Source organism: Pelobates fuscus, chromosome 1, assembly GCF_036172605.1.
Source record: "Pelobates fuscus isolate aPelFus1 chromosome 1, aPelFus1.pri, whole genome shotgun sequence".
NCBI classification, from domain to species: domain Eukaryota; kingdom Metazoa; phylum Chordata; class Amphibia; order Anura; family Pelobatidae; genus Pelobates; species Pelobates fuscus.
Window position 1 is genome coordinate 416,407,220 of NC_086317.1, and position 19,922 is coordinate 416,427,141.

General features: G+C 38.1%; 1 protein-coding gene across 2 annotated transcripts in view; it reads left to right on the forward strand.

Annotated features, from left to right (window-relative positions):
* RARG (retinoic acid receptor gamma) overlaps positions 1–19,922 on the forward strand; it is a 174,836-nt gene that overhangs the window by 131,194 nt on the left and 23,720 nt on the right. The window contains exon 1 of one of the 2 annotated variants that reach the window (XM_063428480.1): positions 4,867–5,200. The exons of the other annotated variant lie outside the window; for it this stretch is intronic. Coding sequence (XP_063284550.1) covers positions 5,059–5,200 — 142 coding nt within the window. The 5' untranslated portion in view covers positions 4,867–5,058. Of the gene's footprint in view, positions 1–4,866; positions 5,201–19,922 lie in introns of those variants that run through there. 2 annotated transcript variants of the gene reach the window in all.

Sequence of the window (19,922 nt, forward strand, 5' to 3'; positions counted from 1 at the left end):
CAGGAGTGGGACCTGGCATTGTGCCTTCAAAGATGCCCACCTGCCTATCATTGTTATATAGAGTGCTTATTTGTGTATTGTGAGTCATTCTTCCCTGACCTTACCCAAATAACACATTGTTTCATCCACAGAAATGACACCCACTGGATATTTTTTTTTGTCTGCCACTCTGAGGTTCTATACAAACTCTAGAGAGTGTAGGGTAAACTTTATCAGAGCTATTGTAATCACTGTGATCAATTGGCAACAGTAATCATACCTCTACTACTTATTCCAATATTTGGTCAAATAGTTGCTGAACCTTTGTTTTTGTTTTTTAAAACAATCTTTATGATTATATTTTGTAATACAAACACATATAAGTAAATTACAGCTAAAGAAATTCGGTACATAAAGGCTGTGAATAAATCAGAAATAATATTTAACACGCGACAGAGTATTTTGCATTATGTCCTGACACTAAGAACACTAAGGTATGCCCCAAAGTCCAGCCATGGGGCCCAAGTTCTGGAGATAGCTTTTGTTCTGTCATATAGTGCTGCTGTAAGTTATTCCATACTGTAAATGCTTTTTGCACTGGACAACCATTGCTGAAGAGCCAGTCCCCAAAGGGCAGGAATCAACGTTTGCAGTATTAAGTGCTGAGTAAGCGATTTCTTGTAGTTGTCTCAGGGGGACTGGGTGAAATGAAGAAGCATTGTGACAGGATGTAGTGGTTACTGTGTGCTTACAATAATAGGAAACACCTAGGAAACATTACAGATTTTCCTAGGCATGGCCAGGTGATGCTTCCGTATCTGTTTAATGCCATGTTACTGATGCATTGCAAGTATCAATTACAAAAGGGGTGCTTTTTAGAAATAGATTCTTATGGTGGGTGATTGGAAAAATAAAGGCTGAGAAAACTCTGTCTAGAATATAAGATTCTAAAAAAAAAATCTGAAAATCTTGCGTTGGATCTAAGTATCCAGGCATCTCCATTTTGTTCTCTTTTGTTCATGATGACTGCAGTTTGCCCTTCTGCAGGATTCTTTTGACTGACGTATTATGTATCAACTAAGATGGAACTTTGTTAGAGGACAACTGTCACCTCAAAAATGTTTATATTATAATCCTTTCATCAATGTTTATATTATAATCCTTTCATTGAAAGAAAATGGAATGCTTTTAAATGAAGAATATGTAACAAAATGAGAAAAATCCATCCCTAGCTTTAGTATATGAAAGGATCCTTTGGCCATATATATGAAGTTTTAATGGTCTGTTAAATTTGTAATCGAATTTTAAAACAAAATTACCATAGTAAATAAAGGGATTGACAGTGCCTGAATTTAGACTTGTCACATTTCTAAATCTTCACCTAACCAGTGACATCCATCTTGATGTGATTAATTCTTTCTACTCGATTTGTGGAAGCTGATATGTCCTGGTCGACCCTTAGAGAGAAATGAGGAGAAACATGGGAGGTAAATAATAACTCTACAAACTATTTCCAAGAAAAGGCACAGGAAGTTAAGGTTTCACAGAGGTAACTTTTCTCAATTTCTAAAAGCAGACTGTGTGAATGAAATCTTAAGTTTCAACGTCTAACATCTTTTAGTCAATGTCCAGCATGGAATATACTGTTTAATAAAAAGAAATATGGATTTCCTCCCTCTTTTTTTAACATCTAAAAATATATTTTCACAGTCTCTGGTGTTCACCGCTCTTACCTTGCTGTCTTGCGTGCTAATACCTATAGTTTGCTTATGGGCATAACAGAAAGGAGCGAGACTCCATTTGTCTTATAGTATAGGCGTGATGGGTGGTTTTAGAGCACAGTGCCTTGTGATACTGCAGGGGATTAGGCTCCAATGTACTATAGGCTGAATATGCCAATGGTTTAATTCATGTCAAGCTTTCTTGTCTCTCTCTCTATAGTACAAAACAGTTAGAGGGGAAGCAGGAAAATAATACTTTGCCTTTGATGATACAGAGCTCATACAGAACACTTTCATGATTATTTACTAAATCAGGAATTGTGGAGAATTGACAAGAAAATTGCAGATAACAGACAAAACTTACCAATTGTAAAAAACAAACAAACCTGCAACTCTGCTGTTTTTCCAAATGAGCTATAAGGCCAACAGTTAGCAATTCTCTTGCAACTTCTCATGAATTCCCAGTTTGAAGAATACACCCCCATACGTGAAGAAAAGGGAGAGTTGCTGTGCTCCAGGAAGCCTCAGCACGCTAAGGCAGGATTGCTGAAGTGACCGCCATGTAACAAAACCCTTTTTATTCTCAAATTGTACTTGCAAACCCTGCTCTGTACCTGACATGCTTATTACTAATATTTGTAGTTATTATATTATTAGGGAGAGCAGAATAAGTAAAATACAGATTTTTATTTACTTTCAAGAATGCAGGATAATATTTCAGTTAGCACTGAATGTAGCCGCACAAATGTAGCATATATATATATATATATATATTTATTTATTTTTTGAGGGGCGGGGGAGGGAGAAGATATTCTATGAGCATCAGATATCAAGAGGCCCATCTTATATTAACTTCAAAAGCTGACCAAGACAAGGGCTGTAGTTTACCAACATTTTGAGATGCACAGCCTGGCTCGATAAACTCGATTTCTGTCTGGTAAAATGATATCAATCCCTGAGCTCTCCGGTATAACAATCAGTGTACTAGTCAGGGTGTGAAGTGACTGAACTGCTTCCTACTCACTGTGTTCACAAATGTGCTAGGTGTCACTTCCTACTGTCAGAACTTTTATCCTGGTAGATCACTGCTAAATAAAGATCAGTGGCTTGCCACAATAATGTGCACTTTTCAAGGTGGATGACTTAATTATTGAGCAAGTAGCCAAGTAATACTCTACTGGCCATATCATGAAAGGGATGAATTTCATGCCCACAGCAGGCATTGGCAAAATACTGCTCTCTACTGCAACACCGAAAACATAATAGAGGTATATTAGACTAGGAAGATCATAGCCCACCAATGAAACAATCAGGGGATACCCACTCTCCTACCACTAATTTGCAAGAGGTTCCACAACTTCATGACTCATATGCTGTGAAACATACTCATTAGAAGATCAGACATTCAGTCTAATGATCTAGCAAGGTTACCTGTGTATTGTTGTTTCACAAACAGGCTATAGACAGGTTGACGTCTGAAATACATTACATAACGTTTAGCATAACATATACCCACCTACATACTGGTACAAGAATAGAGTGTGTAGATTTTGTGATCTTACACTCTAGCAAGAGGGGGGGATCACAGATACAATAAATGCATTCTCCATCTAACTCTGACCCTGGATTAAAACATTCATTCCGTAGACGTAGGCCGGCAAAATAAAATCTCACCAAAATATGTGATCACAACTCTTGAGTTTTCCTGCTTTTTAGCTATTTGTTCTCAATGCCTCTGAAAATATATTGGGAAAGCTGCTGATTGCCCGTATGTAAATCTAAGGTGTTGATTTATTTTTTAAATCTTTTTACGTTAGCCGGTTAGAACATTTTTTTGGTAGTTTTATAAGGATATATATTGAACATAGGATTTGCGTTATTTACATGATAGGTTGAAGGGTGAAAATTATATTTTTCATTATTATTATTATTATTATTTTATATTATGTAATAATATTTTACTTATCATCATGCTGCCTTTGGGTGTTTTTTTGTTTTTTTTTATATATATTATTTATTTGTGTTTCTTTTTTCTATTCATTTTATGGGCCTATAACCAAATATTGTAACAAATAAATCTTGAAGATAATGGAAGACCTCCACCCCATTACATTCCCTATACTTTATTATAGGTGTAATTTGTTTGTAGGTGGGGATAGAGTCTTATGGAATCATTTGGAATGATTATGGAATCTACTGGTGGCCAGTAGCATTGGAAAACCTGGCAACTGAGGCTATGTATGATGAATAAATTATTTAAAGTAGTTAATCTACTGACTATTGATGGTGGACTGCTGCTTCAAATCACAAGAAAACTAAAAACCTTAGTTCCAGTTACAGCATGGAGACAATTAATATAGGTGATTGTCTAAATGTGGTATTACAAAGGTACTCAAACGTAGCCTCAATGCATTACTCTTTCAGTACTAGTAATATGAAAGAGCTTATACAGGCATAATATCTCTGGATTTGCCAGGGGAGAGATACTAACATAAAAAGTAAAGATTAAATAAAATATAAATTGTGTATTTTAAAATCTGTAAAATCTGTACAACGTAACAGTTTATTTACATATTCATATATATATATATATATATATATATGTGTGTGTGTGTGTGTGTGTGTGTGTGTATTTTCTTTTAATCATTTGCTTACATATAATCACTATACATACAAACGTGTGTGTGTGTGTGTGTGTGTGTGTAGTAATTATATATAATATGTAAGCAAATTATGAATTAAAAGAAAGTAAATCACAGTACAATGATGAATACTACCTTTCCAGTGCAAAAAAAAGGAAAATCAATACATTTCAAAACAATGATATAACGTTCTGGCACTTCATGGGTAAACCCTTCTTCAGCTATAAATGTAATTTCAGCATCGGTGAGATATGGCCCTGCTAAACTCATTCTGTGTAGTTAGATTGAGTGTACATGTTGTTGTCTGTGCCCCAAACTCAGTTAAAACCAGTTTCAGATCTTAGTGAAAAGACATCTCGGTAGGGTGTAGGTATTGGGATAAAGCAGGAGACGAAGCATTGTATTGTAGCAGATTTTTGGATAGGTGGAGAGTTAAGGGGGTAAGCTTTGAGCTGGTGTGTGTGTGTATGTATGTAGTGGCCCGTCCCATCTAAATCCTCAAGTCACTCCCACAGCCCCAAGGCAGTTTGGCTATTTGCAAAAGGTATGCCACAAAGCAGGCTGTGCTAGAGGAGGGAGGGAGAGCAAGCAAGCTGGGGAAAGGAATCACGGCTCAGGGGTTGCCAAGCTATTGGTGATATCAGTGCCCACTGTGCCAGTCTCTCTCCCTCCCCTACTGCACGTCCAGTGCCCGGTTGGAACGCTACGTTGCTACAATGTATGACTGTGTGGAAGCTTTCCCTTTGATGTCGCGGCCGCTGTATGACATGGGTCCCCAGGGTGGATGCATGCTACGGAAAAACGGCTGCTTTGGGGGGCTGGACCCCTTTGGATGGATGCAGAGCCACAGTTTACAATGTAAGTGACAATAATGACTTTTATTCCCCCCCCCCCCCCTTTTGTTTTTACTTTAGGATGGGAAAATAACCCACTGTAATGCACTCTCATGTACTTTGCAGGATTGGCTGTATTTACTATACCTGTTTAATACGTGGATACCATGAAGGTGCCTCTGTGAATTCGGCTGGGGGGAGCAGGGCATTGGGACCCATTGTTGTTAACCCCTAAGTTTCTATGTAAATAATTTGGATGCTTATATTTTCTCTTGGGCTGAAAATGGCATTTGGTTTCACTTTAACCCTTTGAGTGCTAGGGGTGTGTCCATTGCATTGTTTTTACAATGTATTGGGCACACCCCTGGCACTCAAAAGGTTAACCCATGAGTGCCACGAGAGATGGGGGGGGGGGGGGGGGGGGTGCAAGACATGATCCCTGCTGCTGGCACTCTAAGTTAATAAGATCCTTGAATTTGTGTTTGTTGTTATTAGTAAGGAGCTTTCTGTGCTCCTTCTGTTTGCATTGGTGCCTGTGGGATGCTGACACTCTGCCTGCATTCCATATTGGAGATACACAGAGAGGGAGAAGGCTGGATGCATTATTATTATTGTATATCAGTACCATATGTGCAGTAAAACCATTGTTACTGTGTCAAGAGGAAAAACAGGCACTTAAAAACTCTGAAGTTCCTTTGCTCTCCTACCTTTCTGTAGACAGATTTTTTTTTTGCATGTTTAGCTTTTCAGTATGTGTTGTCTAGTAACAAATTGAATGTTAAGTCCAAGGGTCACATGTCACATCATCATCTTTATATACTGCTAGTGTTTAGGATACTTTGCTGGGTGTCTGAGATAATTACCAATTAGATTTACTGGAGTTTCCTGGTCTACATCACTTGGGCTAGAAGCAAATTCAGTCTTGCAACTCTTGTCACCCTCAGCCAACCATAGGATTTAAGGGTTTCTAGTCCATTAAAATAACTTGTGGTGGACAGGTATAGTCCTTTCAGTCAATCAGTATACTACCTACATGAGTATTCCAGGCCTTTCATATGCCTAAGGGTTAAAATGTACTTTATGGCCAGACTTCTCTGGAACTGAACACAATACTGTGGGCTTTCCCAGGGGATGTAGTGTGTGGGATAAGAAGTTACTGTAGAACATTGAGTCAAGTTCTGTGATTGTCCTCTTGCATGAACAGTGATGGCAGACTGTCAGTTCTGTGGGTGTGAATGTTGCTCTAGGTAGGATTGTGTATTTATTGTTTTGACTGTGTCAGATTGTGAGAGTTTTCAGTGTGTTGAAGGGAGGAGTACCAGTCGGAATGTAGATATTATTTCACACTTGTTGGACTCTTTTTTTTTTTTTTTTTTTCAATAATGGAAATTTGGCCAAATGCCACTATATAGACAAACAGGATAAGAATCGGAGAAGGTTAAACAGCCCAATGAGCACTCTTCTGTGATTGAAGGGACATGTCTGAGTGTCACATTGTATTGGTTATTAGTGCCTGTCTGTTTCCAAAGATGAATGTGTCAATGCAAGCTATGTCTCTGTGTCTGTTAATTTGTCCCTTTGGCAGTATAGTAGTATGTACAAAGACACAATTTTGTTTGACTGCATTGGTTTATATTAAATAGTATCTATTGACTCCCTAGTTTCCAGTCCCTTTAACTGAGTTATTCGCCAAATTCTGAATTTTAGCCAGTTATATCTGGCCTGTAGATTTCAAGGTAAAAAAGCCAAGCTGTGATTAAAGCAGAGTTGAAGAATGTTTCCCGAGTGGCAATTTTCTAACCAACATTTAGCAATTCAGATTTAATTTGCTAAACTAAAAGAGTTTAATGAGAAAAAAAACCCAAACTCTGTTAGAATTTCCCATAAGTGGAAAAACCTTGGCAACCCACATGTTTTAGAACTACTTTTCGCATTTAGCTAACCATCCATTAGGCTGCTTGTGCATCCTGGGAAATGTTGCTTATAAACTTGAGTGGTAATGAGGGTACCCGCCGTTGCCACATTTGCTTTGAATTCTCATTGTGTCTGCTTACATATGTTTAATCACATTTGTGAAACACACAGAAAGAGCAGGCAGTGGGAACAGAAATCTGGCCCTATAGAGAGACAAGCACTCTAGTTGCTGTGAACGACCACTGCTATTATGTCCAGACAGCTTTTGGCCTTTCTTTGCTCTTCTGTATTGTGAGAGGACCAGAGTTTGCCAAAGGATTCTAAACCACAAAATATTTGCAAGCCACAGATATTTTTTTCTCTTTTAAAATTATTAAATATTTTATTAAGTAAAACATAGCATGCTGTTAGCAAGTTGTATCATGTTACCCCCAAGCTTTGTTTTTCTGTAAAAAATAAATATTTGCATTAGGTAAATCAAACTATGCTCTTGATCATGATGCCCCAAGCAAAAAAAAAAAAAAAAAAACACTTTATGCAGACGTGGGGTTTTTACATAAAAAAAATCTCAGAATTCTATGCTATAAGTTACCCTACAGTGAAAAACCACATCCTTTGGCATATACCCGTCACCACCACTCTCTTTACTTAGTTGCTGTGAAAACTAAATTTTACTATTTCTGAGAAAGGCTTTACCACAAGATGTAAAATAAAGGAGTCAGACTAAATCTAATCTATTCATTCTGTCACACACCAAATTGTTTATTTCAACCTAAATATCACGCTATTTAAAATACTCATCTGTCTCTTGAAATGAGAAATCAAGAATAACTTTAAAGAACCCTGAATAACACCAACCCTAAAAAAGCATTTACTTAGATTCTAAAAATATCCTAGATGGGTTTACATGTTTATTGTGCTTTTGTTAAGGATTTGTAGAAGACTGGTACTCTCTATTGAAATTGGAAAATTACCTACCTGCATGTAAAATTAGTTAAGTTCGGTGTTGTAGGTAGAGTGTGTCATATTTGTTTCAGAGTTCTGGAGAAATTCAGAAACAAAAAGTACAAACGCCTTATGCCAAATGGGGAATGTTTAAAATAAAACCCACGAGTTGGTTGTTTTCTCAGTATATTAAAGTATTTGGGTTCTTGTATTGTACCTTGATGGATACAGTTGAATGGCTATTCCTGTCTTGGGAGGCTGCGTTTTTGACTTTTTTTTTAGGTTTTTGACATATTGACCCAAATGAACATTGTATATCTCAAATGGCAATATTATATTAGTATGGGACTCTTTCTCCTAGCAAATAATTTAATGGATTACATTATGAATTTTCCTTTTACCCTGATTATCTTACATAGTATATTCTTCCGTATTCTTCTGAATGATTTAGGGCAGGGCTTGCCAGATATTTGTAGAGGTTAAGGGCCAGGTTTTACATATACAGGAACCAACTTGAATTTGTCACAGGACAGAAAGTGATAATCTTCAGAATTATATGTAAGACACATTAAATAAACACGGAAGTCACCAGTAGCCTGTTTAAGAGCCAGCCCAAGCTCCTATTTTGTTTTTCAGGCTCATCTTTAGAGGACCATTTAGGAAATGGTTGGATTTTAGCTAGAGTAAAAGTATGGTGGAACTTAAATAAACTTGAACTCCCCCAAGTGTGAGTGCTTCAACCCTTGTGGGATAACCCTCACTTTGTTGCTTGGTCCACAAGTTACTGCATTGTAAGGGGTTAATAGACTGTTGAACGGAAGTGTACTAGCTAAGAATGTTAAAGAATTTGTGATTCTACAACAGCCCTTAAACCTGCCTCCCATATGATGTCCTGACAAAAGCCTCCATATAATAGCTTCTTCACAAGTTGCTGGGATTCCTGTATTAGGGACAAATGGCTGTTAATGGTCTGACTGGGCTGTAAACATTTTATGGCCATTATAAATGTTTTTCTTTGAAGTTCAACCCATGGAAAAGGAATTTCCTCAATATTTGAAATTTGGGGTGGACAACAGTGTATATATTTTTTTCTTGTCTCCTGTCAGCGTTTTTTAGTCTTTTATTTTTATGATGGCAGAGGTGGGAGCTGGGTGAGTAGGCCTACTAACTACCTCATTTCTGTCTCTCCCTTGATCCGTTGATACCAGTCTGAAGCCCTCGTAAAAGTTTCTTTAAACTTCTTAAATGCATTCCCCTTTCCTTTCACAACTATAATCCTTTTGTATGTGTGATATCCATCCTTTACCTCGCACATAAGCAAAGGCTTGATAACTTTATTAGCTGTGTAGTATATAATAGCTTCTCAGTCACACTAATATTAGGGATCAAAGCGAACTTAACATGTTTCTGTTAAACTTCTTTTGTTATAATTGTTTTTAGTGACAGCAATTTCTGTAGCACTTTGTAGTAAAACAGGGGCACAAACTGTGAAATATTACATGAGATATGATGTACACTTAAAGGGACATTAAAATTGTCTCGGTGCAGTGTCCCAGTCCCCATTTGCCCTGAAATGTAAGAGAAATGTTTAGAGAAACTGCAGTGTTTACATTGCAGTACTAAGACAGCCTCCAGTGGCTGTCAATCAGACAGCCACTAGAGGCACTTCCTGATGGTTAAGCAACTCTGCATGATGACATCCAGCTTCCTATGGGGAGAGCTTAATGTGCTTGCGGCGCATGCACATTAGCTCCCTCCTTCCGCCAGCCATCTTGAATCGGGTAAGTTTTATAAGGGTTTTTTAAACCCTTTATGAGTATAGAGGTGGGTACCAGAGGGCACAATAGTGTGATATTGTTTTAACAAGTCTCGCATAGACAGATGAGTAGAGGGTCTTTCTTATGTTTGTGTACGGTGCAGTTGTGCATCACTGAACCATTTTAAATCTATTTACATAAAACATGACAGACAAGAATAACTAGACGCATTTGACCCACAATATTTTGCTCTAAACAAGTTGTCAGATGTACCAAGAATTATTACAACATACACCGTAGCACCTCCACTTGTCATATTATCTGCTGTGCACACCAGCTGGTGCAGAAATAATAAGTTATTAGATCTGAGTTCATCACATTCGTAATAATATACCAAAAATACCCCAGTGAGATATTTATGGGTACTGTGTTTCATGGGAAAATCTGAAGGCTGCAATTGACTTCCTTCTACTCACTTACAACCAAGGTGCCCTCAGAAGTTTCTATTCAGATTATTTGTCATAAATGGGTTCCCCTAGTTTTCCACATCTTAATTTCACACCGTCTTGCAGTCTTGTGCCCTTTTCTATGCTGCTGCATCTCGTCTGCAAAGCTTCCTCACACTTTTCACTTCCTCTCTGTCATGTCTTGTGTTGGCATAGCTGAGTCACAGTAGGGCGTTTTGTCAGCGTGTAGCAATGACGTTTTGCGTGTGTAAATGGGTAGAGTATTGCAATAGTTAATGCCAGGCACGGGAAGGAAGTGAGGCACAGCAGTGTAGTCCTCTGACATCACAGGGCTTGCTTGGGTATTTAACTGTCGTAAGACGTATGTCTGTCTGTCTGTCTTTTTTTTTTTTTTTTTTTTTAAACATTAAAGAAAAACCTAAAAGGCATGAATATTTTAAATGTAGTGTAAAAGACAAACAGCAACTCTTCAAACTGAGTAGATTCTAGAAAAAAAAATGCAAGGACATAACATAAACTAAGTATAGGTCAAATAAGAATGTCTCAAATATGTTTGAAATCAACTAAAAAAATGTAGCAAAGATAAGCTGTCAGACAAGCTCCCTTCTCCACGCCTACATCGCATTTGAACCCTTTTTGTGTCAGGCACACCTTTGGCGTTGAATGGGTTAAAGTACTTACATTTTATAATTGTTTCACTTATCTGTTTTAGGGAGATTTGTTTTGCATTTCCTTTGGTACCACCACCATGCAAGCTATGTCTGCTTCACAACTATGATCATGTGGACTAAATCTATTTCACTTGGCTGAGTAGGTAATTGAACTATACACCCTCAAGACCATTGTAGAGCTGCCTAAATAAAAGGATGAGAAGAATTTTAAAAGGACACTTAACCGATTCTTAATGCTAAACTACTTTTCTCTGAGTTTTATTTTTGTTTGTCGGTTGGCCCCATTTCAACAGAGAGAGGTTCATTTTTCGGCAGTGGATAGAAAGAGGGCCCAGTGTGTTACCCTGAGCCTTACACATTCCACAGGTGTGTGCAGTCTTTATCACCAACCATAGTATCAAATTAAAGAGAAGCTCCCCTCCTCCCCTGAAGGGCTGATTGTTTGTTGTGTTGTTTTCAGAAGCTATTAAGGAGGATTAAGCCATGGACTGTAAAGGGATCTCCTCAGGAAATGGCAAAAGAGATAACCAGCTTTTCTAAAAGATTCTTAGGAGTCTTATGGAAATTTAGCAAGAGGCTTCAGAAGCCGTAACCAGGCCCTTCGCTGGCACTGTTTGCTGCAGTTGTTGTCTTGGCTTATTCTAATTGCACAAAAGATTAGGCTGTATTCAGAAAAGGGTTTATTTGTTCCCTGATAACTACAGATCATTCCTTCCTCATACACTGCACTTCCTACAGCAGTATATTAAAAAACAGTACAAGGCAGTGATACCTGAGCACCGCACCTATATCAAGACAAACCCTTGTGACAGCCTTCTGAGAGGTGCACCCCTTCACGTCACTTTCTACAGAGCTGTTTTCATCTCTCATTGCAGAGTTCCAGGAAAACTCTGTGCAAGTCAAGCCAGACACCACCACACCCCTACCACTGGGAGACGCATAGCATCACTGCATGAACTGATTTTTGCTAGCACTCCATAGAATCCCTCCATTGTATCCATCCATAAATCACAACATTGTTCTAATCAGCCAGAGTAATGATTCTCATTCCTGGTGCTTTTCACACACACACATCCATATGTTCATTTTCAGATTAAGATTGTTACATGCATTGATTCTCACGAGGCATTCTATGGTAGAAGTTGAACTACTCTCATGTCACAATGCCCTTAAATATTCTATTTCAAGTAAAAGCAAGCACATGTCGTTTAAACAGCCTTTTGTCAATCATTGAGACAGGGGGTGAGTGGGATTGGGGGCAAAACGAGGGCAGACAGACAGAAGGGCAGTGCTGTACGGAGAGAATTGGAGTTAAAAGGATGAATATGAAAGTGCAAGGGTAAAGTCCAGGAGTGAGATTTGAAAGAGATGGGTGCTAAAAGATGATATAGAGGTGACAGAGAAAAGGGAAACGGAGCATTGAAATTGAGAGGGGTGACACAGAGGCTAAGATAGGAATAGGCTGAAAAAGGTAGGCAAACAAGTTACCAGTCACACAAAATAAACACAGTATCAGAAAACTTTCCAGCCAGTGTAGGAATAGTAGGTAACTCTGTAACTCTTAGAGAATATGATCTGTTACTGTCAGTCTACAGGTGATCTATCATGGTTTGGTTTTATTAAAAAATTACTTTAAAAAAAAAAAAGGCATCTGTTCCCCCTCCAGATGCGAAATACAAAGGAGCCATATGGATGTGCAGTGTGTTTCTGCATCCTGTGGTAAGCAAAAAAGTTAATAAACCCAGGCTATTGTGTCTATGTTTTTGGATTTCTAGGTAAGTGGACTCCTGACTGATGAGACACTTAGAAATACAAACTCTGCTAAAACCACACAGCATGCTGGAGAGGGGAAAGGCAGTCTTTTGTAATGGACCCCTCATTGTCATGGGAAAAGGATTATTGTGACAACTTAGGGACTTTTTTGTGTGACCCAGTTAAACTTTAATGATATCAAGTGCGTGTCTGTATAAAGAGGTTTGTCGAGTCAGGCGTTATCTAAAGAATTTGCTGAAAATGCTCCTTCCTTTATACATCTAAAATTTGGAACAACAAAATGAGGAAAAAGACTCCATGTGGCTCTATTATCAATGTATGAGAGATCACTAATGGAATATCCTGACTGCGATTCCTATTAACTCTGCTTTAACATTATACAGTTTCCCAGAAACCTATGCCTTTGTATTAACACCATTGTTTTGCTGTTTTCTTTATTTTGCATGATACCTGCAAAGCTTTGCTACTTATTAATTAACCTGCCTGAAACATTTGCAACTCTGGCTTGCATACACACAGTGGCCCCTTCACTAAGCACAAAATTGCAGTGAATTGAAAACAGAATTGCAAAATATAGCCAACAATAACTAGTCCGACAAAAATATCTAGCTTGGCTATAGTTACAGATAAGCTTTTTTCACTACTATTCATTGTTTAGTAAAAACAGGCTTTCCTCAAAAATGAAAATTAGCGAGTCAATTTCTTGTAACATGATTTCTTCTGCTTCATGAATTGATTTAAACTTTGCTTGCTCACTGGATATCTGCTTCGGTGTCTTACACCGTGTACAGTGACATGAAATTAGGAAGAGCGAAAAATGAGAAGTGCAGAGGAGAACTTATGAAATTAAAACGTGCATGAGTGGGTGGATAATTTGGATGAAAATCAAGGGTTTGGTCAGAAGTGGTAAATGCCTCTGTTGCTAAAACGGTATTGCGTCATCAAGGATTCACTTCTAACAATGTACGCTAGTGAGGCTATAGTCAAAGCTTGGATGCACTATAATTCAATCTTTATCAGAAAAAAAAAACCCAAAACAAAAACATGTCATGAGTCTTTAAAGGAACACTAATTAAAAAATATATATTATTATTTTTTTTTTTTAAATAAAATATGTTCCTTTAGATGACAGCTTTGTTTATATTAAAATTACTTTAATAAAGGACAGTAAACTGATCTGTAATTTAGCAGCTGGACAGATATGTGCACAGTCAGAAGCATTGATAACATGCAAAGCAGTCGCCACAATCAGCCAGTGAAGGACCACTCTATGAGATGAAGTGATTTTGGCGCTTAGACTTTTCCTTTAAAACAAATTGAGCAAAGTGAAACAAACAACATAAAACTCCATGCACGTTTTCCTATACTGTGTAGGCTAAGTCAAAAGTTAGGAACCTGCAAATACTTGTAAGAGGCTTAATGTTAAATTAGTCTTGTCATTATCTATCTGTCTCCTTTCTATCAATCTCTGATTGTAAAGGTTAGATTAATCTGACATTAGCCATTTTACATTTATTGAGGTGGTCCCTAACTTTTGATTACTTTAGTAGAATAACTCATTTGCATATGGTGTTATTTGATGACACAATAGGTTGAGGACAGAAGCAAAAAGTTAAATGCTTAGTTTTCAGTGTTGCTTTTTGTAGAAGCTAATTAAGATTTCCCCCATTTCAAGACAGTAAGTAATAGATTCTTACAGTTAGGCTCCAAACTTAAAGGGTTTTCCTGACACTATAGTACCCTGAGGGTGCCCCACCCACAGGGTCCCCCTCCCGCGGCGCTGAAGGGGTTAAGCCCCTTCAGTTACTCACACTTTTCCCCCTCCGGGCTCCCTTACCTCTCCTCCCCCGTCGACGTCAGCATCCTTGTCTGACGTCACCGATGCCGAATGCGCTTGCGCGGCAGTGCCGCACGCACATTCAAAGTGTCCGTAGGAAAGCATTTTTCAATGCTTTCCTATGGACGCTCTGCGTGATTGAGGCATAATATGCCTCAATCATTGCCTATGCCCCTCTAGTGGCTTAACCCGATGCCCCTCTAGTGGCTTAACCCCAGATGTAAACATAGCAGTTTCTCAGAAACCGCTATGTTTATATCAGGCAGGGTTAACCCTAGAGGGACCTGACACCCAGGCCACTTCATTGAGATGACTATAGTGTCCCTTTAACAACTTTAAGAATAATAATTTCTGGAATTTTTCCAGTCACAGTTTTTGCTTTATACCCTCATAACTCAAGGTCTATCTATGTACTGCTACCAAAGCACTGTTTAAAACACTAAGGGCAAGAATTATTAAAGTAAATGAGGAAATTCTGGTTGTAGAACATTCTATTGGTCTCCATGGTGATTGCTTCTTGCATCTAGGTTTCTGCAGAATTGGACCTTTTCCCCTGTGGTTAATATATTCATTAATGATGGATTTTTTCCTTCTGTTTATATATTTTTTTTAAATTGATTTCCTTAGTACTTTGGGTCAAATTATTAATTCAACTTCTACAGCCTGCTAGGAGCACCCTAACCCAGTTCCCCTATAATGGAGTAAGCCATTTAATAACAGTTTGCCGCCCTTACATGGGTCCCAGCCAGGCTCTGTGGTGTCCTTTGACATGCTTTCAGCGTCTGCCGAGTCGCTGAAGCCGCAACCGTTGCCATTCATTGGCTGAGAGTGCCAGCAGACCACTCTTGGCCAATGAATGCAAAGTGTGTAAGATGCACAGAACGCTAGTTCCAGGCTGGCTGATGACACCCCAATGACGCTGCCGAAGGTGGAGTCACATGTACGGCAGCAGAGGGGTTAAGCTCCGTATGTGCAGTGTGTCATAGTAAAACATTGCACATACAAACTTCAGACACCATGACCATTTCAAATCACTGAAGTGACCATGGTGTTTGGAGTGGCCCTTTAAGGGTGTATTTCTGCAGAAAACAGAATAGGAAGGCTTACATTAAACTTTTCTTGATTGTGACTCACACACAAACCTCATGTAGTTTTCACAAAATCTAGGTTGTGTTTTCATGTATAGACTTGCGTATTAACATGTGGATATGCCTGCCTAAACATGTATAAACTGAATATAGAGCACAGGTGTAGTGTGCTATCGTTTACACATCATTATACTTATTTGACTGTCTAAAGCATCTTGGTATTCTTATATTTAGATGGTTCCAATATGTATGAGTAGCAGGATTCTTGTGAATATGCTCATATAATATGTTCCATAATTTATATTGGCTACATAAAATATGTGTAACTGTAAAGTGTCATTGGTCTTGCAGGAGTCAAGTCTTGCAGCTGGTTGATATCTGACAGAAGTTGAATGCTAGTGATGTGTCCCAGATACTTACTTTCAGCTCAAGTCATCAGCACCTTCAGTGCTGGCATATTTCATCAATATAATACTACACTTCATTCTTAGCTAACGAGTGCATAGTGTGATTGGAAGGCTAGCTTAGTGTGTGCCTCACATTCCAGAAATAATTTGACATGTTTGATGCTGTTATAACAACATACACAAGAGCCCCCCTCCCCATGCGGTCCCAAGTGTTTCAAAAGATACCATGTAGTATTTCAAGGTTTCGGTCTGTAGAAGGCTTACATATTTGTTTACACGCTCGAAAAGTATAGTTTAACCCATTGCTTCACAAGTGCAGTGTGTGCATGAAAAGCATCGATCATCCTTCTGTCTAAAGGTTAATGGACTAAAAAAAAGAATAATTATTCATGTCTAGCAGTCTCACCATTGCACATCAGGTATAGTGACATGCAGAATCAGAGCAGTTAATTAATTCCGCAAGTTGTCATTGACCCGAGCTGACCTCACAAGTGTCACATCAAAGTAGAGCCACTCGTGTTTTACTCAAGGTCACTGCCAATGAATGTAATTAGGTTGTTTATACAGCGCAGTCTCACATTGGATATTTTATGTAATAAGTCTGTTCAGGAAGTTGCTTTTTAAAATGCTTTATTATTATTTTTTTTATTTTTTTTGCACTCCTAAAACGCCTGTCTAGCTCGAGTTCCCATTTATTGTTGTTGGAGGTCGCATTCACCATTGGGAATAGTTGCATACCGACGTGTCTCAGTTTCAATATGAAACTATATAAACGTGAAACAGCTTATGCGTAGTGCTTATTATCATATAAATATACATAGAAAATAAATAAAACTGAATCAATAACCTAAACAATCATAAATATTGCTGGCGTGCGGTCGATAGCAGTGGCAGGTTAAGCATGACATATCCATGTAAATTGTCTAAACCTTCATTTTTATTTTAATAAAATGTGTGTAGATAGACGTGTGTTGTCTTTTTGAATATTGTGCCCTTATACGTGGCAGGTAGGGACATATCTACTAAACAGTGAACAGTTGCTGCATCACATAAGAAAGGCTTTTAAAAAAATATATTTTGATATAGTTTAATGTGGTGATTGGATAGAAAGCCCTGTCCATCTAGCACATGGTTAATCCTTGCAGCGTTGTGTTTTTTTTTTTTTTTTACTTTTTTTTCCATTGGCATTTTTAAAATCCAAGCCCAGATTTCAGCCATCCAGCGGCGTTTGGTCCAGTTGAAATCCGGGAGCTAGTTGAATGAGCCTACAAAATATTAAATCATTGCCATGCAGTCCAAATGACGCCATGCGCAGCCAGATGGGTTTGCCCCATTTGGTACACGACAAGTCGGCTTTACGGAATAACCCTTAAACTATAACCTTGTGTTACCCTTTTCTCAATAGATGCTCTGTTTTTATTTAAATAAGTGATAAGTAAACAAGACAGTTCATATATGAAGGGATATTCTAAACACCAAAAGCTAATTAAGTGCGTTTGGGTCATACATGTTGCCCCTGCAGCAGCCACTTATTCCCCCCAAAATTGCTAATGTAGTCCAGAGGGTTGCTTGTTACTGGTGGTGTTGGTTGAATTTTTTATTTATATTATATTGTGTACACTTGAAGGAAGGGTACTGAACATGATAGCTACTATTCTTGATGAGGTGTGAAGTCGAATATCCCCTAACGACCTACCTAACTAGATCTTTCATGTACCCAAACGTATCAAGATTGAACTGCTGTTTATAATTCTCTTAATCTGAGATAACTATTTAATTGGTGTCATTACCATTGCCTTTAATAGAACATTTAATAAAATTGAGATCACTGTTTGTCAAGCGAAAGAACTATTGTGGGCGGTAGAAAGAAGCAGATATTATCTACCAAAGGATTCATAGACCAATAGTTTGAGAACCCAATGTCCCTCAAACATTCTGCTGTCTGCTATTATGGAAACTTGTAACTTTTGAATGTCCCAGTTCATTTTAAGCATACAGTGGTCCCCCCCTCCTCCCTGTTTCATCATGATCATCATCAAATTGAAAATGGTATGCGCAATAATGAGGAAATACCTGGCTGGATGGGCAAAAACGGCTTATCCTGCTCTTAAAAAAATGTTTTGAGTGCTCTACTGATATAAAACTCTTTGTGCATGCAAGTTTAAAAAGTCAAGTGCCATTATAGAAAAGCTGTCCTATTGCTGTATTAAAAATAGCCTAACCTTAACCCCACCCTAACCTTACCTTGGCAGCAAATTACTTCTTTGAGAGGCATACATTTGAAACAGAGTTTTAATGAAACTTCAGTCATATGAACTCGGCAACATTTCGCTCAAAAGGCATTCAACAGCTAAACAACACAGCAACATTTTAAATGCATACTTTATTTTATAAAACGGAAAACAATGTAAACTGTATTCAGCCAAAATTCTAGTATACATTTCACACACACATGCGGTTTTATATTAGTAAGTCTGTGTGTGCTTGTTTGTGTCGGCTCTGAGTGTGTGTGTTTATATGTGTGTGCTTGCTTGTGTATTTTGGTGTGCGATTTTGGAATGCTATAGCGCTTGTTCCTCTCAGTGACAATAGGTGAAATGCTTCAGCAAGACTAAGCTGAAAAGCTTTTCAACACCTGGGGCAGAGATTCTCCCCCACTAATGCAAACACCCCTTGCCTGCCAAATTAAGAACTGACATAACCAGTCCCTCAGGTATGAGATGCTTTTAACCAATTTCTGTCTGTCGATATGGAATCTGTTGACTCTGTGTCTGTGAAACGTTTTTTGTTCAGGGGAACATTGCTGGATGTCCTAGGTGACAGGTCAAGGGGTCACTTTAAGATGCTCCATCAACAAGCAAACCATTAGGACCAAACTTGTGACCGCGGGGATGCAAAACACCTTGAAGCATGCATAGCACTGTCTATCAATGTAAATTCACACCTACGACTTAAGATAAATGATTAGAGCACACAATGAATTACTTTTTTATTATTATTGTTATTATTTTAGTATTTATATAGCGCCAGCAAATTTTGTAGCGCTGTACAATGGGCTAAAGTACGTCCTGGTGCAATGGGCATCAGAATAGTACAGAGGCCTATATGAAGCTATATCACAGAGGAGAAAAGTCTCACCCGAGGTACAAATGCTTTTGATAGGGGCTAACAAAGAAAATACCTCTTTCTGAATTAAATAGGAGGTTACACACAAACACACTTCCCTCTGACTGTCTAAAATCATCTTGTCTCTTGGTGAAATATTAAGATGCATGGCTTAATTGTGAAATAGTTTGTTCTTTTCACTAAAATATATGTGACAAAATAGACAGTAAACAGAATTTTATTTTATATTTATATCTTTTTAACTCATGTCCAAATCCTTTTAAAATGTAAAAAAAAATTATGTTTAGCACACCACGTTCCATTGTTTTAAAATGTTCGTTCATTTATTTTTATGACTGGGTCTACATAAATTAGATTGACAAAATAAATGTTTAGCCTTTTCCAGCTGTCTACGGTTTTAGTCACGACGTGCAAAACCTGTTGGAATTTAAGAAGTAAAATGGAGAGAGGAGCTTAGATCTGATGGGGCTCACCTTAAGCAAACACACTACTGAAATGAAGATTGCAATCAGCAATTATGTCTCCAAGTCTTTGTATGTATAGAATGGATTGAAGAATGCAAGGGGTCTTCCCTCCCTGCTGAGCCATTTAAATGAAGAAACAGTATTTGTGAAGGGGGAAGGGATAGTATTAGAATATGATGCATTGTCTTATCTTAAAGAGGTGAAAATCACTCTGCTTTCAGTCTATTGTGTGGTCAATCTGTGAAGTTTTGCATAGTAATTGCATGGTAATGTATATGGGGGAAGGTAATTCCTCTGT